At 45.8% G+C, this 20,572-nt stretch overlaps 1 protein-coding gene across 3 annotated transcripts in view; it reads left to right on the plus strand.

Annotated features, from left to right (window-relative positions):
• Positions 1 to 20,572, plus strand: part of LOC121859459 (calcium-binding mitochondrial carrier protein SCaMC-3-like) — an 86,463-nt gene that overhangs the window by 36,128 nt on the left and 29,763 nt on the right. For 2 of the 3 annotated variants that reach the window (XM_042356280.1, XM_042356281.1), the window contains exon 1: positions 13,902 to 14,604. The exons of the other annotated variant lie outside the window; for it this stretch is intronic. In XM_042356280.1, coding sequence (XP_042212214.1) covers positions 14,171 to 14,604 — 434 coding nt within the window. In that variant the 5' untranslated portion in view covers positions 13,902 to 14,170. Of the gene's footprint in view, positions 1 to 13,901; positions 14,605 to 20,572 lie in introns of those variants that run through there. 3 annotated transcript variants of the gene reach the window in all.

A 20,572-nucleotide genomic window follows, 5' to 3' on the forward strand; every position in this document is an offset into this window, starting at 1 on the left:
ATGTTGTTAAGGCTGTATACATTGACAGTATTTGTTCTTCCAATATTAGAGTTAGGTCAGATTAAATTTCTTGCTTATTTCACTTGATGTTCAGACATTCCCCCCGTCTTCTCCCTTCCCCCTCCTCCTTCTCTTTTTCTTCCTCTATCTCCTCCTTTACTCTTCTCCCTCCCCTTTACTCCTCCTCCTCCTTCTCTCCTTCCTCCCCTCCCCCTCTTCTTTTGATCAAGTTGTCGAATATGAAATTGTGTAGTGCTGGTTAAGCAGCGTCAAGTCTTTAGAGTGTGTGTGTGTGTGTGTGTGTGTGTGTGTGTGTGTGTGTGTGTGTGTGTGTGTGTGTGTGTGTGTGTGTGTGTGTGTGTGTCGACTGCACTCTTGTAGGAAAATGTTTGAATCAGTTGTGGATGTTGTTATTGTTATTATTATTATTATTATTATTATTATTATTATTATTATTATCATTATTATTATTATTATCATTATTAATATTATTATTATTATTATTATTATTATCATTATTATTATTATTATCATTATTATTTATTATTTTATTATTATTATTATCATTATTATTATTATTATCATTATTATTATTATTATTATTATTATTATTATTATTATCATTATTATTATTATTATCATTATTATTATTATTATTATTATTATTATTATTAAGGATTAAACACGTTGTGGATCGTAACTAAATATGAAAAAAAAATCCTTTACTTTGTCTTAATATAGAAGTGGTGGGAGGTAGAGGGTGGGAGGTAGGGAATGGGAGGTAGGGTGGGAGGTAGATGGGAGGAATGGGAGTAGAGGTGGGAGGAAGAGGTGGGAGGTGGGGTGGGGAGGAAGGATGGGAGGAAGAGGTGGGAGGAAGGTGGGAGGAAGAGGTGGGAGGTAGAGGTGGGAGGTGAGGTGGGAGGAAGAGGTGGGAGGAAGGGTGGGAGGAAGAGGTGGGAGGAAGAGGTGGGTGATGGTGGGAGGAAGAGGTGGGAGGAAGAGGTGGGTGGTGATGGTGGGAGGAAGAGGTGGGTGGTGATGGTGGGGAAGAGGTGGGTGGTGATGGGGGGAGGGAGAAGAGGTAGGAGGTGATGGTGGGGAGGAAGAGGTGGGAGGAGGGAGAGGTGGGTGGGTGAGGTGGGAGGAAGGGTGGGAGGTAGAGGTGGGAGGAAGAGGTGGGTGGTGATGGTGGGAGGAAGAGGTAGAGGTGATGGTGGGAGGAAGAGGTGGGTGGTGATGGTGGGGAGGGAGGTGGGAGGTAGAGGTGGGAGGAAGAGGTGGGTGGTGATGGTGGGAGGAAGAGGTGGGAGGTAGAGGTGGGAGGAAGAGGTGGGTGGTGATGGTGGGAGGAAGAGGTAAGGAGGTGATGGTGGGAGGAAGAGGTGGGAGGAGAGGGTGGGAGGAGGTAGGTGATGGTGGTGGGAGGAAGAGGTGGGAGGTGATGGTGGGTCTAGGCTTCTCAACAACATTGGAAGAACTATTTTAGCCTCACAGAGTCTATATACAGTACGTGTCCATCTCCACTCACTGCTGACTCACTGACTCCTGCGTTTCATTGACTCACTGATTCTGGAGCATTACTGATTTATTCACTGACATACTTATTGACTTGTTTATTGACTCGCTGATTTACTGACTCATTGACTTACTGACTTACTCACTGGTGGAGAAAAGAAAGTATATAGTTCATCTCTTCGCTGCCTGACGGAGTAAAAAAAATATAATATTTTCTCTTTCACTAATGGAAACAATCTCTCTCTCTCTCTCTCTCTCTCTCTCTCTCTCTCTCTCTCTCTCTCTCTCTCTCTCTCTCTCTCTCTCTCTCTGTGTTAGGAGGGAGGACTTGGGCTCAATATGTGTATAATAAGTTTGTGTGTGTGTGTAGTGCTTGTGTATATACAGTATATGTGTATGTGTGTGCAGCTGTGTGGATGTGTGTGTGTGTGTGTTTGTCTAATGCTTGTGTTTATGTGTGTGTGTGCGTGTCTGTGTGTGTAATGCTTGTGTATACTGTATGATACGCGTAGGGTGGTAACTGTGGTGTATGTTGTGTGTTCACTACTGTACATGAGGCAGCAACAGGACCCTGGTGGTGGTAGGTAGTAGGTGGTAGTGGTGGTGGTAGGAGTGAGCAGGGTACATGACTTGTGATTACTGGGCCACCCAAGCGCCACCTACCTCCCCCCTCCACACCTCCTCCCCCACCTCCCCACATCCTACCTCCCCATCTCCTCCCAATCCTACCTCCTTACCATCCCTCTACCACCCAGCCTTACAGTCCACCGCGCCTCTACCACACACACACACGCCACACACACACACACGCGCACACACACTCTTTAGGTTACCTGGAGACGCGTCATACAGGTGTCTGACTCGGGACAGGTGTATTAGCTCAAGCTTAATCATCCTACAACTAATCATCCTACAACTAATCACTCTACAGCTAATCACCCGACAGTTAATCACCCTACAGCTAATCACCCTACAGCTAATCACCCTACAGCTAATCACCTACAGCTAATCACCCTACAGCTAATCACCCGACAGTTAATCACCCTACAGCTAATCACCCGACAGCTAATCATGCCTAATCTAATCCTTCCAGGTAGGTAAAGTGTTAAGCTGTTAAATCATCAGGTGAGAAATGAGGGGGTTTGTGGGGAGGGTTGGTTAATGTAAACACTGTGGTAAAGGGATTATTTATTTTTTTTTTATTATTATTATTATTATTATTATTATTATTATTATTATTATTATTAAAACCAATACAGTTAGCTCATTGACCTCATTAAGAAACTGATACGTTTATTTAACTCGTTCTTGTTTTTCCTTTACTTAATATTTGTGTATTTTTATATAACTTGTTTGTTTGTTTTGTTTTTGTTTTGTTTTTTGCTTGGGGTCACAGGGTTAACAGTTGTGTATATAATTATGTGTTATTTGATCCTAATGACCAGCTGTTGATTATTTGTAGTTGGTTTTATTTTTAGATCAGGGCATGTGATTGGCTGGTCTCACTGTTATATATGTGTTGGGTGGATTTATGGGGCTATATTTGTTTTATATATATATATTCCATCGATCTTATTGGTGGAGTCTGTTCCGTGGCGGGGTGGGGGTGTATGTGTGTGTGTGTGTGTGTGTGTGTGTGTGTGTGTGTGTGGGGGGAGCTGGGTGTGTGTGTGTGTCGCCTGTGCTGGGTCGTCGTGGGCGGAATGTAGAAGGTCCGACCAGAATATCGTGTGTGTGTGTGTGTGTGTGTGTGTGTGTGTGTGTGTGTGTGTGTGTGTGTGTGTGTGTGTGTAACTGTATGCCAAGGTTCCTGTGTGGTCAGATTCACCATTACGGTTCTTTAGTATTGATATCTGCCTGCCTTGAGACTCCTCCTTAACCTGTATGTGAAAGCCGTATGACTTGGGCTGCCTTACCACACAGACAAAGCACTTGGATTCTACGATGTTCTTACGATGAATTGACTTTAAAGGTGAAATAGGAAAAGGACTTTGAGACTTTACCTGAATTAGATAGCTAGATGACCTTACCTTACCTTAACTTAACTTGAAGCTTTCTGGTGATCCTTTTCCAGTTAATCATCGAGAAATATTCAAGGAACTAAACTACTAAAACTAACCCAGGCTGTTGACATTACCTGGTGGGGGTGTTGATGACCCTCACCTGTCTTACGATATAAAGGTGATGTCTGTCTATGTCTGTCTGTCTGTGTGTATAAATGTCTATGTATATTTACACACACACACACACACACACACAAGGGGTGGAGTACGGTGGAGGTATTCTTGTCAGTTCCTCACTTCGTCTTGGTGGTCCCTGGTCTAAGGCGGTTCCTGTTGTTGTTGCTCATTAACCTGTTCTACCTGTCGGGGTCATTACACACATTTCGATTTATTTATTTATTTTTTTTATCAAGTATCTTTTCACGTTTTTTTGTTTGTGTGTTTATTTGTTTGGTCTGTTGTTTACATAATCAGGATCACCTCTCATTGGATTCATAGGTTTGTTAAGCTGCCAGAGTTATTAAGCTTCGACTAAACTTTTTTGTTTTACTATTAACGAATTAAGCTGGTTGTATATACTGTATTTATCTCATGGTTATGTCTAAGCTGTTCACTCTCCCTCCCTCCCTCCCTCCCTCCTCCCTCCCTCCCTCCCTCCTCCTCCTCCTCCCTCCTCCCTCCCTCCTCCCTCCCTCCTCCCTCCCTCCCTCCCTCCCTCCCCTCCCCTCCCTCCCTCCCTCCGTCAACGTGGTCAAGGTGTGGCCTCATAACACACTACACTGCTCCCTCTTGTTGAACATGAAAGTCAGTGCTTCTAGGCCGGTAGTGACCCGCCACCTGCCGCACCAGTGATCCACCTGTGACCCTTACACGTTACCCTTACACGTTACCCGCAGCAGTGACCCCCACCTGTGACCCTTACACCCGTTCCCGCCCCAGTAGCCACCCACCCGTGCCACCCGTTACCCCACCCGTTACCCTTACCCGTTACCCTCCACCAGTGATGCCACCAGTGACCCTTACACCTGCCCGTTACCCTTACCGTGACCCTTACACCGTTACCCCCACCCGTTACCGCCACCCGTTACCCTTACACCCGTTGCACCCACCGGTAGCCCTTACCGTTACCGCCCACCCGTGCCCACCCGTTACCCTTACACCCGTTACCGCCCACCCATTGCCACCGTGATCCCTTACACCAGTGACCCTCACCGTGACCCTTACACCGTGACCCTTACACGTAAACCTTACACCAGTGACCCTTACACCCGTGACCCTTACACCCCCTTACACCCCCTTACACCAGAAAGACGAATATGTAGAACGTTTGGTTGGTTTAATCCAGGGTCGTAAAAACCTAACCTAACTCTAACCTTACCTAACCTAACCTAACCTAACCTAACCTAACCTAACCTAACCTTGGCCTATACGTCCGCTCAACCCCCAGGTCAGGCGTAGACCGCTGCATTCACTCGGCCTTCCTCCCTATACAGGTTTTTCATCATCCTGCAGTAGGTCAGGTGTCTTAGATCATGTGAAGATTAGCCCCCTCCTCATCCTACCTTATGTCACCCTACGATTATACCTTAATCTTAACCTAACCTAACCTAACCTACCGCAACTCTAACCTAACTCATCCTAGCAACCCATCCTAACCTAACCTACACCTAACTTAAACCTGAATTAACCTTACGCTAATCTATCTTAACCTCGATTAACTTAACACTAACCTCACTTAACTCTGGGTCTGGCACCGTACTCTAAAGTTTACTAAGATATCGTACTCTGGGGGGTTGTTCGTACTCTAAGGCAGTGTCGCACTCGGGGGGTTGTTCGTACTCTAGGGGCAGTGTCTCTTTCTGGAGGTTGTTTCGTGCTCTGGGGCAGTGTCGTTCTCTGGGGGTTGTTGTACTCTAGGGGCAATGTCTGCTCTGGGGGGGTTGTTCGTACTCTAGGGGCAATGTCGTACTCTGGGGGTTTGTTCGTACTCTGGGGCAGTGTCGTACTCTGGGGGGTTGTTCGTACTCTAGGGCAGTGTGTTGCTCTGGGGGGTTGTTTGCTACTCTGGAATGTCGTCTGGGGGTTTGTTCGTCTCTGGGGCAGTGTCGTACTCTGGGGGGTTGTTCGTACTCTAGGGGCAGTGTCGTACTCTGGGGTTTGTTCGTACTCTAGGGCAGTGTCGTACTCTGGGGGGTTTGTTCGTACTCTAGGGGCAGTGTCGTACTCGGGGGTTTGTTCGTACTCTAGGGCAGTGTCGTATCTGGGTTTGTTTCGTACTCTAGGGGCAGTGTCGTACTCTGGGGGGTTGTTTGTACTCTAGGGCAGTGTCGTACTCTGGGGGGTTGTTCTGTACTCTGGGGGCAGTGTCGTACTCTGGGGGTTTGTTCGTGTCTCTAGGGGCAGTGTCATCTCTGGGGTGTTCGTCTAGGGGCAGTGTCGTACTCTGGGGGTGTTCGTACTCGGGCAGTGTCGTACTCTGGGGGGTTTGTTTCGCTCTGGGGGTGTCGTACTCTGGGGGGTTTGTTCGTACTCTAGGGGCAGTGTCGTACTCTGGGGGGTTGTTCGTACTCTAGGGGCAGTGTCGTACTCTGGGGGGTTGTTCGTACTCTAGGGGTGTGTCGTACTCTGGGGGTTGTTCGTACTCTAGGGGCAGTGTCGTACTCTGGGGGGGTTGTTCGTACTCTAGGGGCAGTGTCGTACTCTGGGGGGTTTGTTCTCCTGGGAGTGTCTGCTCTAGGGAGTGTCGTACTCTGGGGGGGGTGTTTACTCTAGGGCAGTGTCGTACTCTGGGGGGGGTTGTTCGTACTCTAGGGGGCAGTGTCGTACTTGGGGGGGTTGTTCGTACTCTAGGGTGTCAGGGTGTCGTACTCTGGGGGGTTATTGCGCACTCGTCTCTGTGTTGTAGTTGATTCTCTCTCCTCCATCTATTTGCTCCATCTGTTTTCTTCATCATTTCTTCTTTTCACTTTCTCTTTTTCTCCTTCTTCTTCACCTTCTGTTCTTCCCCTTTTCTTTCGCCCTGTGCATTAGCTCTCTCTCTCTCAAAGGAAGTAACTGTACTTGTATATCATAATTAAATCTACTTTTTGTATGTTTTTTTATTTTCACGATTTGAGACAATATGAGGTCAAATGTCATGCTTCCTCCTCCTCTTCCTCTTTCTCCTCCTCTTCCTCTCCTCCTCCTCCTCCTCCTCCTCCTCCTCCTCCTCCTCCTCCTCCTCCTCCTCCTCCTCCTCCTCCTCCTCCTCCTCCTCCTCCTCCCTCCTCCTCCTCCTCCTCCTCCTCTTCCTCTCCTCCTCCTCCTCCTACACCCAACAGTTACTCATTAATACAGTGAGGTTCTGTATCCTTCAGAGACCAGGAAACCTGACTAGGGTGTACTCTGGTGTGTGTGTGTGTGTGTGTGTGTGTGTGTGTGTGTCTAGTACACCTCCCCTTCTCTGTCCTTCAGAATAATCACGTATATCACCACATACATACATACATACATAAATACATATACACTCAAGTTTTCTTGTTTCCTGTGGTATCAACATACTGTATACATGGATCAAGCTCACCTACAGTGATTTACAGAAAATAACCAACCCCCCCTCTCCTCTCCCCTCCTCCCTCCCCCCCCTCCCCTCCTCCCCTCCCCCTCCTCCCCCTCCTCCCCCTGCCCCCCTTGGCATGTGGTGATGGAAATAGTGTAGCGCTTTTGTTGCTCAATATTGTGTAGCAGGAGTGGGGGTGGGGGAGACCTTGTGGCGGCGGGCGGTGATTGGCTGTGGGAGGTGCAGTGGCTTCCAGAGTGGTTGGTGGGGAGGTGGTCGGTGGGTTCTGATTGGTCGGTTCAGGAGGTGTGGTGGAGGAGTGTCTCTTATAAAGTCTCTCTCTCTCGCGATGTGTAATAATAATAATAAACGGTTTGAGTTGCAGCCGGTGACTGAAAATATACAGACTGACTTACATTTGATTTAGATAATGATATAATATGCTTTGAATACATTTACAGGACTGTACAGTACATAAATCAGGAGTTATTATTTTAACAATAGATGGGATGGTGCTATTCTTATATCTATCGGTGCGGGCTCTTATGGGCTGAATTTTGTTGTAGTGGCGGACTGCGGGAGGTGAGCGGGGGGCTGCAGGTGGCATTAGGTGGTGATGACGAGGATGGTGCATTAATTGGCTGCCAAACCTTTCCAGTGCTTGGTGGTGGAGGTTACTGAGGGATGGCATTTCCAGGGTGGAGAGAGCGTTGGTGTAGCCGGAGTAGTCTGCCCCTAGCATGATTCTGCAGGCTCTTTTCTGTACCTTCTCTAGCTGACGTTGTTGGGTGGAGTTGAGAGAAGACGACCAGGCTGGTGACGCATACGTTAGTTTGGGGAGAATAAAGGCGTTGTAGATGGTCCTCAGCTCTGGCGTGGGTGTCCCAAGTGACCTAAGTCTTCGTAGCATGTAGAGTCGGTACGAGGCTGCCTTGACTGTGTTATTTACATGGGCCTTCCAGTCAAGTTTGTTGTCTATAGTTACACCCAGGAGTTTGGCAGACTGCACCACCTGGAGAGGATGGGCACCCACTGTGACTGCTGGGGCTTGCACTGGAGTGGTGGCGGTATTGATGTGCATGACTACGGTGTTGGTGTGGTTGATAGTGACCTTGTTCTCCGTGGTCCATGCCTGTAGCCTGTCCAGTGTGTGTGTGTGTAAACAGAAGTTAGTAAAGTCTTCACATTTTACCAATTGTCATCATAATTACACGAAGCTTAAGTATATAATTGTTGCACTGAGAAGGATGACTTGTTAAAATGGCTCCCTCTTCCCTTCCCTTCCCTCCGTTGATATCTGTTAGGTGGGGAATTTAGGGGGTGGTGGGTAAGAGGTGTGGATATAGGTTGGATGAGGAGGGGGAGAATGTAAGGAGGGAGGGGGGTGAGGAGAAAGGAGGAGGAGGGAGGGTAGGGAAAGAAGGAGGAGGATAGGGAAGAGGGAAGGGGTGTGGGGAAGAGGAGGGGCAGGTGAGCCTTCTGTTGATGAATGTTAAGTGGTAATATTCCTTTAACCAGCGAGTAGTGGCTGTGTTTTCTGTTATTTGCTACGTCTTTTTCCTGTGTGTGTGTGTGTGTGTGTGTGTGTGTGTGTGTGTGTGTGTGTGTGTGTGTGTGTGTGTGTGTGTGTGTGTGTGTGTGGGGTGTGAGGACAGTGGGGTGTACAGCTGTTGTCATTTGGCTGCCTCATGTAATTGGTGGAGGAGAGAGGAGGTGTGTTAAAAGTGCTAGGGTGTGTTAAAGTGTTTAGAGGTGTGTTAGCCTTATGCTAGAGGTGTGTTAAGGCTAGAGATTAGAGTGCTAGAGTGTGTTAAAGTGTTTAGAGGTGTGTTAAAGTGCTAGAGGTGTGTTAAAGCTAGAGAGTGTGTTAACAGTAGTGCTAGAGGTGTGTTAAAGTGTTTAGAGGTGTGTTAGCATGTGCTAGAGGTGTGTTAAAGTGTTTAAAGGTGTGTTAACATGTGCTGGGGTGTGTGTTAATGTGTGCTGGGGTGTGTTAAAGTGTTTAGAGGTGTGTTAACATGTGCTAGAGGTGTGTTAAAGTTTGAGTGTGTTAACATGTGCTAGAGGTGTGTTAAAGTGTTTAGAGGTGTGTTAACATGTGCTAGAGTGTGTTAAAGTGTTTAGGGTGTGTTAACTGTGTGGTGGTGAGGTATGGAGAGGGTGAGGGTTAGGGAGGGGGTGGGCGGGGTGAGGAAGGGGCTTGGCAGGGGGGTGAGGAGGGTGGGGCTTGTCCGTGGGTAATGAGGTTCAGGGAACTTTCCATGTGTGTGTGTGTGTGTGTGTGTGTGTGTGTGTGTGTGTGTGCGCTCTTGGAGAATTACATAATGGTTGTGGTTGGGTTAATAAGTGAAGACATTAGCTCGGTGGTGGTAATAGTGGTGGTGGTGGTAGTGGGTGGTGGTAGTGGGTGGTGGTGGGTGGTGGTGGTGGTGGTGGGTGGTGGTGGTGGTAGTGGTGGTGGGTGGTGGTGTTAGTGGTGGTGGTGGTGGTGGTGTGTGTGGTGACTACTGACATCATAACTGCACTTGGCCTCACCTCTCAAGAGTATTCACCTCTCTCTCTCTCTCTCTCTCTCTCTCTCTCTCTCTCTCTCTCTCTCTCTCTCTCACAGAGTGTATGTATGTATGTATGTTTATGTATGCATTAAGGCAAAAAAGAAAGTTTATGTACAGCCAAATAAGATGTAGTGTGGCCTTATTTATAAAGAAAATCCCTCACGCGAATAAGAACATAAGAATGGAGGAAACTGCAGTAACCCTCTATGCGTCTGGTCAGGAAAAGGCGGGCACAGAGGAGCTGACGAAATGTAAACTGCAAGGTGGGGTTAGGATCACCTGAAAAATAACCACCTTCCCTTCCCTTCCCTTCCTTCTCTTCCCTTCCCTTCCTTCCTTCCTTCCCTTCCCTTCCTTCCTTCCTTCCCTTCTCTTCCTCCTTCCCTTCTTCCCTTCCTTCTCTTCCTTCCTTCCTTTTTTTTTTTTTTTTCCTCCTTCCCTTCTTCTCTTCTCTTCCCTTCTCTTCCTTCCCTTCCCTTCCCTTCTCTTCCTTCCCTTCCTTCTCTTCCTTCTTCCCTTCCTTCCTTCCTTCCTTCTCTTCCTTCTTTCCTTCTCTTCCTCCTCTTTTTTTTTTTTTTTTTCTTCTTTTCCTTCCTTCCTTCCTTCCTTCTCTTCTCCTTCCTTCCTTCTCTTCTCTTCCCCGGGTAGTGTTAGGATGGGTTAATCTTCAGATTGAAATAAACAGTGGTGCATAATTTTCAGGTGATGCTACATTCCTTAACAATATTGAACCACCACTACAACACCACCACTACCATTACCACCACCACCATTACCACCACCACCACCCACCACCCACCTACCACCACCATACCAACTACCACCACCATACCAACACCACCACCATTACCCACCACCACCATTACCACCACCACCACCATTACCAACACCACCACCACCATCATTACCAACACCACCACCACCACCATTACCAACACCACCACCACCACTACTACCACCATCAGTCAGCGTACATCAGCAGCATTTCACACCGTTGTTACGAAAGAGTTTACTTGTTAGAACATAAGAACACACCTGGTAACTCTTCCCACTGTTCCTCACACACCTGGTAACTCCTCCCACTGTCCCTCACACACCTGGTAACTCCTCCCACTGTACCTCGCACACCTGGTAGCTCCTCCCACTGTCCCTCCCACACACCTGGTAACTCCTCCCACTGTCCCTCACACCTGGTAACTCCTCCCCTGTACCTCCTTGCACCTGGTAACTCCTCACTGTACCTCCACCTGGTAACTCCTCCTGTCCCTGCACCTGTAACTCCTCCCACTGTCCCTCACACACACCTGGTAACTCCTCTTACTGTACTTCACACACACCTGGTAACTCCTCCCAACACCTGGTAACTCCTGGAGAGATATACTGGAAACTCTCTTGAGTCTCTCCGTCTACGAGATACCCCTCAAGACTGGAGACCATTTATGTGTTAATAGAAAGTTACATTATTTTCTAAGATACTTTTCAGTGCTCTAAGTCTATTATGTGTACTTTGGAAATGTATATCTTCAGTAAGTATACACACAAAAAATATTTAAATCTTGAATATAAACCAAAAATTACTATATATATTTTTATTTATTTTATTTTATTTTATTTATTTTTTGCTGTTTTAAAATGTAATTAAAACCCGAGAGATGTAAGGGGAGGGGGTGACGAAGCAACAAAGAGGAGGAGAAGGAAAAGAAATGCAATGAAAAATGAAAAGGATGAGCAATGAGTGAGAGGAACAAGTGGGCATGGAGTAGAAAGATGACGACGGAGAACAGAGAGATGAAGCAACTAAACATGGCGTAGAGTGGATAAAGTGAGGAAATGAGGACACACTGGAGGAGGAGGAGGAGGAGGAGGGAGAGATGGAGGAGGAGGAGGAGAGGGAGGAGTAGGAGGCTAAACAAGACAGTGGAAGGAGGCAGGTTGTCTTGACTACGGCACAAGACCTAACAACCCCTACACCACACACACAGTGCATTCAGAAACCTTCAGCAGACATCACATCCTCTCTCTCTCTCTCTCTCTCTCTCTCTCTCTCTCCCCCATTTTTTTTCTCCATTTTCTTCACCTTCACTTTTCATGATTTATTTACTACCTTACTACTCCTCCTCCTTCTCCTCCTCCTCCTTCTCCTCCTCCTCCTCCATCTTCCCTATTTACTACATTGTCTTCCTTCCCTCCCATTCTTTCACCCCGCCTTCCGTGTTACCCCCACAGGCCTTTTCCAATACTTCAAAAGACTCGGCGCCCTTGTGGTGTTGAAAGTGTTTTACTGTTTGAGGTGCTTCCCGGGTCTCTTACTAGGCCCCTTGATACGGTGTATGTGTGTGTGTATAGGTAGTGTAATTAGGTGAAATAGGTTGTTTTTTGTGGTATACTTTATGAAGCCGAAGTATGAACCTAAAGTATGAATCCGAAGCATGAACCCGGATCATGAACTCGAAGCATGAACCCGGATCATGAACCCGGATCATGAACCCGAAGTATGAATCCGGATCATGAATTGAAGTGATGAAACCCGGATCATGAACTCGAAGCATGAACCCGGATCATGAACCCGGATCATGAACCCGAAGTATGAATCCGAAGCATTTATAGACAGAATAATGTATTAGTCTGCTGCTTTGGGTTCACGAGTTTCAGTGAATCTCGTGGTTCAGGAGGGAGAGGTGAATGGATTTGTTAGTTCGTAGTTGACTGTATTATACGTGGTTGGCTCAAGGTGGCCACTGCTTTACCCACATCGTTGTTGTGTAACTCAGCCTACACACGGTAAACAAGGCGCCATTTTGTCATGCAGTTACTGTGCGTTATGGCAGTCCGAGGTTGGGTCGTTGTCACACCTGTCTGTCTTTCCTTTGCTGATTAACTTCACACCTGTACCTTTTCATACCTATTTTCCCCTCACTGTGGTCTGTTTCTTCCGGGGAGTGGACGTTTGGCTCAAGGTTAGGTTAGGGTTTAACTACGTCACCAGAGGGCAGAAGCCAGACAAATTTTCTCCTTAGGCTTTCTCTAGAATCAGTGTACATCTTTATCATGGTTACCAAGAAACACACTGCTTGACGTGTCTCCACTCCTCACTCCTGGCCTTTGTGGGAGGTCTCGCTCGTTCAGTAAGATAGCCAGTACCCCCGGGGGCGGATCCAAGGATATCAAAAGGGGGGTCCAAGAAGTTGTGGGTGGGGGAACATGGCGAGCACAGTGCGCTTGATATTAGGAGATATTCTGAAGTCAGTAGTCAATGCTTTTTACTATACAGAAAGCCTCGGTACACTACTGAATTAACCCTTTCGCTGCGTTTCCTGCACTTGCCATTTTATTCTGCCTACCGCCAGACGATTTTATTCAGCTTAGGGTAACTTCCCGCAGCCAAAGGGTTAAACCTATCTCGATTAAAGAAAAAGCTTTGGAATTTTCTGGTAAAAATTGGGGGGGTCGGGGGGTCCGGACGCCCTGGATCCGCCCTTGCCCCGTGATCAGTCTTTATCATTATCAATCATTTTTAAGCTGAGTTAGTGCTCAGTCTGTTATCTTTAATCCGTGTTTTTAAAGTAATGCTAAAACTCACTCTCTTTAACCTCCTTTATAATTTAACTTTAGGAAATCCCTCCGTGTCTCAACACTGACCAGTTGTTGGTGTTGAAATCTTCAGTCTTCTTAAAATTTTATACTTTTTTTGTCGTGATGTTGACAATTTGTTAGCAGTGAGGATATCTCTCATCGATAAGGAGAGAGATAAGAGATGTTCACCTCGGATACAATGATTCAATTTTAGCGTGGAAGGTATCGTGTGCAATGACGGCCGTGGGGATAGTTTGCCCGAGGGTGTAAATACTGTATTGCCGTGTCCATGTGTTTAGTAGGATATCACAGAACATCCTACGAACTGCTGAAATCCCTCCTGACCTTAAGGTAGTTATGAGGGATGGTGAGTTGGGGATGATGATGTGTGAGTCAGGGATGGTGAGGCAGTGGCTGGTAGGGGTTGCGTCATGTTAGCTCTCCTCTCAGCTGATCCGTTACGTCACGGCGCCACCAAGTCGTGTTTGTTTCTGTTTGTTTTGTTGTGTTTGGCTGTTTTTTTTAGGTTAATTATATCGTCAGGAATATAAACCCTTAAATTATTTGCCCTGGGTGAGTAAAATAACTACCCGGTATTAAGGTTATAACAAACTAATGAACCGTATGATAGTTTTGAAGATAAGAACATTCTGGCAACTACCCCAGTTCAACGAAGTACGGTGTCGCTCGTTTTCTATTCGTCGAAATTCCGGCGAGCAGACACCAGACAGTGCGGGTTGTACACTTCAGCGGAGTGGAGGTGTTGGTTGTGGTTGGTTGTACCTTACTGATAGTGCTCAAAGAAATTTAACTGATTTTAGTAAGGAAAACAAAGTGATAATAAGATAATAATTAAAAGTTAGTTAAAAAAAAAGGAAAGACTGTAAGTTTCTCCTGTATATAGAGTTTTGGAAAATCCGGTTTAGCCAAGTGATTTAAGCAGAACATTAACCTCGTATGGACATATCGTTGATTGGTGAAGTATGAAGCCTGGTGAAGACTTATCACGGACAGGACACCAGCACGACATGGGCTTCCCTGATCCCTTACGAACCCATGACAGTCACCATGGCCTCACCATCCACACCATGAACGACCCACACTCCTCTAGGTACTCCCAGGGTGACCAGCACTCCACCAGGTTCCCCCAAAGCACCCACGGCGATCAGAAATGCGACAGCCATCACCACAGAACATTCCCGCCACACACGCGGGGGTCAGATCACTCCTTAATGGGCGGTTTGGTGGATGGAAGCGGAGCCCAGCATAGCATGGGGGCGGCGCGGGCTGCTGCATCGAGCATGGGTGGTCGTGGGGCGGTGGGGACCCTAGTGATGGTGTATGGGTCGGCTGAAGTGTGCTCCCGGACTCAATGTGGCCTTACCCTCGTCCCGTTCATGTCCCTTCAACAACAAAGGTGAGTGAAAACAATGCCGTCTTGATAGTAGTAATTCATGATTTTTAAATAGATGAGTGAATTAACGATTAGAAACAAAATTATCGTTATTGTACTAAAAATCGTTCTTACATCAAGTTAACGTCCAAGCTTAGCATCTTTGTAGTGACTGCTGGAAAGTTTCAAAAGGAGGCTAGATAGATTCATGGATGATGGAGAGTGGTAGTAACTCGACAGGAGCTGCCATGCACAGGCCAACCGGCCTATTGCAGACTCCTTACTTTCTTATGTTAAAATTACCGTAAAGGGCGTGCGAGGAGGTTATCTAGAATATTCCAAGGACGAGACGAGACGAGACGGGAGGGGGGGGGGTTGGTTAAGTTATCTACCGAATTGGGCTGTTAGTGTTGTAATGATCTGCCTATTGTTTGTTGTATGTTTTGGGTGTCCTAATGAATGTATTGGCCATTTACAACACAGCCAGCGAGGTTAAGTTAGGTCAGGTAGACATTGTTTTTCCCGACTTTTTTTTCGTGCTTTGAAAGATTCTGACCTTCATTTCAAGTAGGTGGATGACCCAAACGCTAATTTTACCGAGGATTTCACCGGGTAAGGCTTTTAAAACCCTCCATTCTGGCCCATTAAATATTTATGCGCCTTATTGTGTTGGTCGACTCAGAAACAGCTTGTCACCTTTGTCAGGAATTTACAGTGTGTGATCCTTGGCATTCAGATCTGAGGTGCAATAAATGTTTGCTATTCAAGGTATGTGTAAGTAATGTTTAGTGAAGTTTATAAACATATACGTATTTGTCTATTTCTTGGCGAGCTTGGTTGACCCTGGGAGAAAGACGACGCTAGAATAGGAGAGAGAAAATACGAGTACATATTTCAGGTTAAACTGAAGTGGTTATATAATTGTAACCAGCGTCATTGTCACGATTATCATTGTCACCATCATCATTATTATCGTCAACATTATCATCGTCATTATCAGTCATCATCATAGCTGTTTTAATTTTTCTGTCTATTATAACTTAAGGTTTTTGTCACCCGTTACTATAAATAGATTTTAATGACGTTAAATTCTCAAAACTGTTTTAAGATTATTTTTGTTGGTGTAGGCACGAGTATGGATGAGGCTAGAGGTGAGATATGGATGAGGCTGGTGGTAGAGGTGAGGAGTTTGAAGGTATGGGTGGGGGCTCAACATCACCCCCCCCTTCACCCCCACCCTTCACCTCCCCCACCCTTCACCTCCCCCCACCCTTCACCTACCCTTCACCTCCCCCACCTCCATTCCCCCACCTCCCCCACCCTCCCCCTCCCCCGCAGATAGAGATGGTTTATATATAGTTTTCCTGGAGGTGGTTCGGTATGCCATGGTGTTCATACTCTACAGCTCTACATAGGGAAGTACGGTTTTATAATTGACGGTATAAATAGCCTAATACAACTCTCGTGTTTTAATGGGTTTATGTCTCCCTGAGGTGAAGTTTTATACCAGGTGTGTCTAGGTTTAATTGATCCGTGTTTACCTGTCCTTTTTTTTTCACCTTGCACAGCTATAATCTAATCCAAATTATATCACATGTAAACAGACTACGTACGTGATAACTTAGCATTAGTGGTCAAATTTAACATTTTTGTGGTGACATTATTTAATTATTTCCAAACTTTACCTTACCTGACTTAACCTAACATGAATAAGCAGATTAAATCTTTTGGGTGGAATTTCCTAAAGTTGAAGTATCTATATCCGAAGATACAACATTTTACCGAACGTCATCATTAACTCGAACACACTGGCTAGATCCAAATGTAGGTTAGGTTCACGTTACACATATCCTGTCGACCATTACAACAAATTTAACCCAGATATTTTTCTTATTAGTATTTTGGGTAAATTTTTTGGTATTACGTTCTTACCGCGAAGTATTGCAACCCGTTTTGTTTGGTCTTTGTATTTGATAAGTTTTGTGCTGTTATAAGATATACTGTAGAAGTATTGTTATGTTACACCTTGAGAAAATAAACGTATGTCCGTCCATCCGTCCGTCCTTATCGTTGTCATTTGTGTGTGGGAGGGTGGTGTAGAAACATATATATTACATTATATCCAAGTTGTGATAGTGATGTAACGTATATTTAACCTACAATAATTTTGAAAGATCGTGTTTGATTTTTCTATCTGTCTACATGTTTGGGTCTTTTATCAGTCATGTGGGCTACTCTAGATAAGGTTAGGAGTGTGTGTGTGTTCTAAGTCCGTTAGATATGGAACCTCTTACTAACGGACCTTACCCTTAAACCGAGGTACAGTATAACAGTCTGAGTTCACTGGTCATTAAGGATAACAGTGGTTTATCAGGTCGAGAGTTTGATAAGGCGAAGTCTATTCCAGAAGGAGGCGCAGGAGGAGGCGTTAACCTTGGTGAGTGCCACGGGATATTGGGTACTTGCATTTGCACTGGGGGGGAGGTTTCAATTCACGCCAGCCGGATAATACAGGTTTTAATCCTCTTACCGTTGACCTTATGACCTTTTGACAACAGCTCTGGGGTTTGTCATAGTTTATATCCCAAGTGTGGAGTCTCTCTCTCTCTCTCTCCAGCTTCGACTTTACAGGGGCTGGTCTACTCATATGACCCAGACTAAAATCATTAAATATCTAGTAAACCTGTACATTAAAGGTCTATAAAGGTAGCTAGAGCAGAGAATGAATTTATAGGAAAATTTTACACCCGGGCAATACCAGTGGAAAGTTGCCCGACCTGGTTTGTTGACGTCATGAGAAAGTTGCATGACGAAGACTGGTGTAAATATAGCATCAGGAGAGTGGGTAAAGAACAGACACACGAGGAAGCTTTCTCATTTCGTCATGCAGGTTAAAGAGCAAGAGAGGAGAGGGATAATTTTTTTTTTTTTTTACACGAATAAACTTTTTTGGATTTGTGAACATTTGAGTTGTGTGTTTTTAGTAGACGTTTGAAGTGTTGTTAATGTAATATAATAAATACCACTTTGGGAGATGAAAAAAAAAATATTAAAACTATCAACCGAAATTGTCACTGTAGGGGATTTGAGGAAGAGGGACGTCCTGTATGTGATGGTCGACTGGTCTTAAAGGACAGCGGAAGAGAGAGATAGAGTAATGGCTATACTCTTCTATTAACTGACTTCTTTCATTTTTGTTTTATTAATTGTATTTTAACCCATTGTTTACATACGATTTTTTTTATTAAAGAAACCTAATGAATTAAAAAAGACGAATTAAGAGTTGGAGGTTAATTTGTCTATGAATCTTACGAGTCTAATTGTTTGTGGGTTTGTTAATGGCGTTTAGAGATTCGAACCATCGTATGTAGAAATATTAGCAAGATGAGGTTAAGATAGGAACAAAAAACAAACTTTAGTTAATTTACTTGTTAACCCGTATCTGTATTCTTTTAGCTAAATACATGTTTCAGCGTCGATAATGATGATGCTTAGGTAATAAAATCTTCATTATACAAGTTTCCAATTAGTTTACAGGTATATAATTATTACAGGTATACAGTTATGTCATAGGTTTGTTTATGATGACCCGGTTAACCAGACTGCGTACCCGGGTCTTAAGTTTGAACCTAATTTTGTCTCACTAGTGCGCCGTTCTTATTATCTCTCTCCTCTTGAGCTTATGTCATACTCGTGGAAGAGAAGTAAAAGTGTGTGTGTGTGTGTGTTAGTGCAACCAGGCTGGACAGGTTCATCACAAAGAGTAGTTTCAAGGTCGTGTCTCTCTCTCTCTCTCTCTCTCTCTCTCTCTCTCTCCCCATGGCGTTGTGCAGCTGAGTGAGTACCTGTGTGTGTTGGCAAGATGTCAGGATAGTATGGCGTATACAAAGTCCTCCCACATTATGAATTCCCTCCCCCCCTCTCTCTCTCTCTCTCTCTCTCTCTCTCTCTCCTTTTTGTTTCCTAGTTCTCAGGAGGCCACCACCTTTATAAAGCCTCCTCCTATAACCCTAGGTACCTTCCATGTCCTCCTGTATAACTGTCCTCCCACTTCCTAAATACCAACCTTTTGTCCCTTTGTGTGATGGTCCCCAGTCTTACCTATAGAGCCCTCCCTCCCCCCCCTGCTTCCTTGCATTGAGCTTCGACGTTATGTAAGGCCCTAGGTTTCATAACTCCCCACCCCCCTCCACCACCACCATCTCCTCTCATATGCGCGCGCACGCACACACACACACACACCATACACACACACACACCATACACACACACACACACACACTCTACACTGGTATGTATTTATAAAGACAAAGTGGGATAGCTTACCACACCACACGGTCTTAAGGAAGTTTCTCCAAGTAATTATTATACAGTAAAAGGATTCTAGCTACGGGACCTCCTTCACAAATCACGGGGTTGAGGGGTTTGTGGCTTATTGGGGGGTCCAGGCTGCTTCACCGTTGGCCCCTGGAGTGATTTGTGCTTGATCCGCCCCCTTCCTCCAGTCAGACGCTGAGGCTTACAGGCGAACACCTACTTGGTGCTGAGTTCGGTGGGTAAAATCCGTTTAGTGTCATAATAACGTTGTGTTGACCTCGTTGGTGTGTGTGTGTGTGCATGGTGAGTGTGTGTGTGTGCATGGTGAGTGTGTGTGTGTGCATGGTGAGTGTGTGTGTGCATGGTGAGTGTGTGTGTGTGGGTGCATGGTGAGAGTGTGTGTGTGTGTGTGGGTGCATGGTGATAGTGTGTGTGTGGGTGCATGGTGATAGTGTGTGCGTGTGTGGGTGTGTGATGGTGTGTGTGGGTGCATGGTGATAGTGTGTGTGTGTGTGTGCGTGGGTGCATGGTGATAGTGTGTGTGTGTGTGTGCGTGGGTGCATGGTGATGGTGTGTGTGTGGGTGCATGGTGATGGTGTGTGTGTGTGGGTGCATGGTGATGGTGTGTGTGTGGGTGCATGGTGATGGTGTGTGTGGGGTGTGGTGCATGGTGGTGTGTGTGGGTGCATGGTGGTGGGTGCATGTGTGTGTGTGTGTGTGTGTGGGTGCATGGTGATAGTGTGTGTGTGTGTGTGCATGGTGATTGTGTGTGTGTGCATGGTGATTGTGTGTGTGCATGGTGAGTGTGTGTGTGTGTGTGCGTGGGTGCATGGTGATGGTGTGTGTTTGTGCATGGTGATGGTGTGTGTGTGTGCGTGCATAGTGATGGTGTGTGCATGGTGGTGTGTGTGTGTGTGTGTGTGTGTGTGTGTGTGTGTGTGTGTGTGTGTGGTTGTGGTGATGGTGTGTGTTGTGCATGGTGATGGTGTGTGTGTGTGCGCGTGCATGGTGATGGTGTGTGTGCATGGTGGTGTGTGTGTGTGTGTGTGTGTGTGTGTGTGTGTGTGTGTGTGTGTGTGGGTGCATGGTGATGGTGTGTTTGTGCATGGTGATAGTGTGTGTGTGTGTGTGCGCGTGCATGGTGATAGTGTGTGTGTGTGTGTGTGCGTGCATGGTGATAGGGTGTGTGTGCATGGTGATAGGGTGTGTGTGCATGGTGATAGTGTGTGTGTGGGTGCATGACACACAGCTTCTTGTGCTTATGTTTATCTCACACACACACACACACACGATTTCTTGAACTGATGAGTAAATAATTAGTTTGAGCTGAAATTCTCTCTCTCTCTCTCTCTCTCTCTCTCTCTCTTAGAATCCTTGGAAAAAATCCAGAGGAGAATGACAAAACTAATCCCGGGCATTAGGAACCTTGAGTACAGAGACAGGTTAAAGCATCTTAAGCATCTTAATTTGCACTCCCTCGAGAGACGTAGAGCGAGGGGCGACATGATAGAGGTGTATAAATGGAAGTCAGGGCTAAACAAAGAGGGACATTACAAAGGTACTCAAACTATCCAACCAGGAGCGAACTCGTAACAATGGTTTTAAATTAGACAAATTTAGATTTAGGCGCGAAATAGGTAAACATTGGTTTGGAAACAGAGTAGTGGATGAGTGG

The sequence above is a fragment of the Homarus americanus genome, unplaced genomic scaffold (genome assembly GCF_018991925.1).
Source record: "Homarus americanus isolate GMGI-L3 unplaced genomic scaffold, GMGI_Hamer_2.0 scaffold7626, whole genome shotgun sequence".
NCBI classification, from domain to species: Eukaryota; Metazoa; Arthropoda; class Malacostraca; order Decapoda; family Nephropidae; genus Homarus; species Homarus americanus.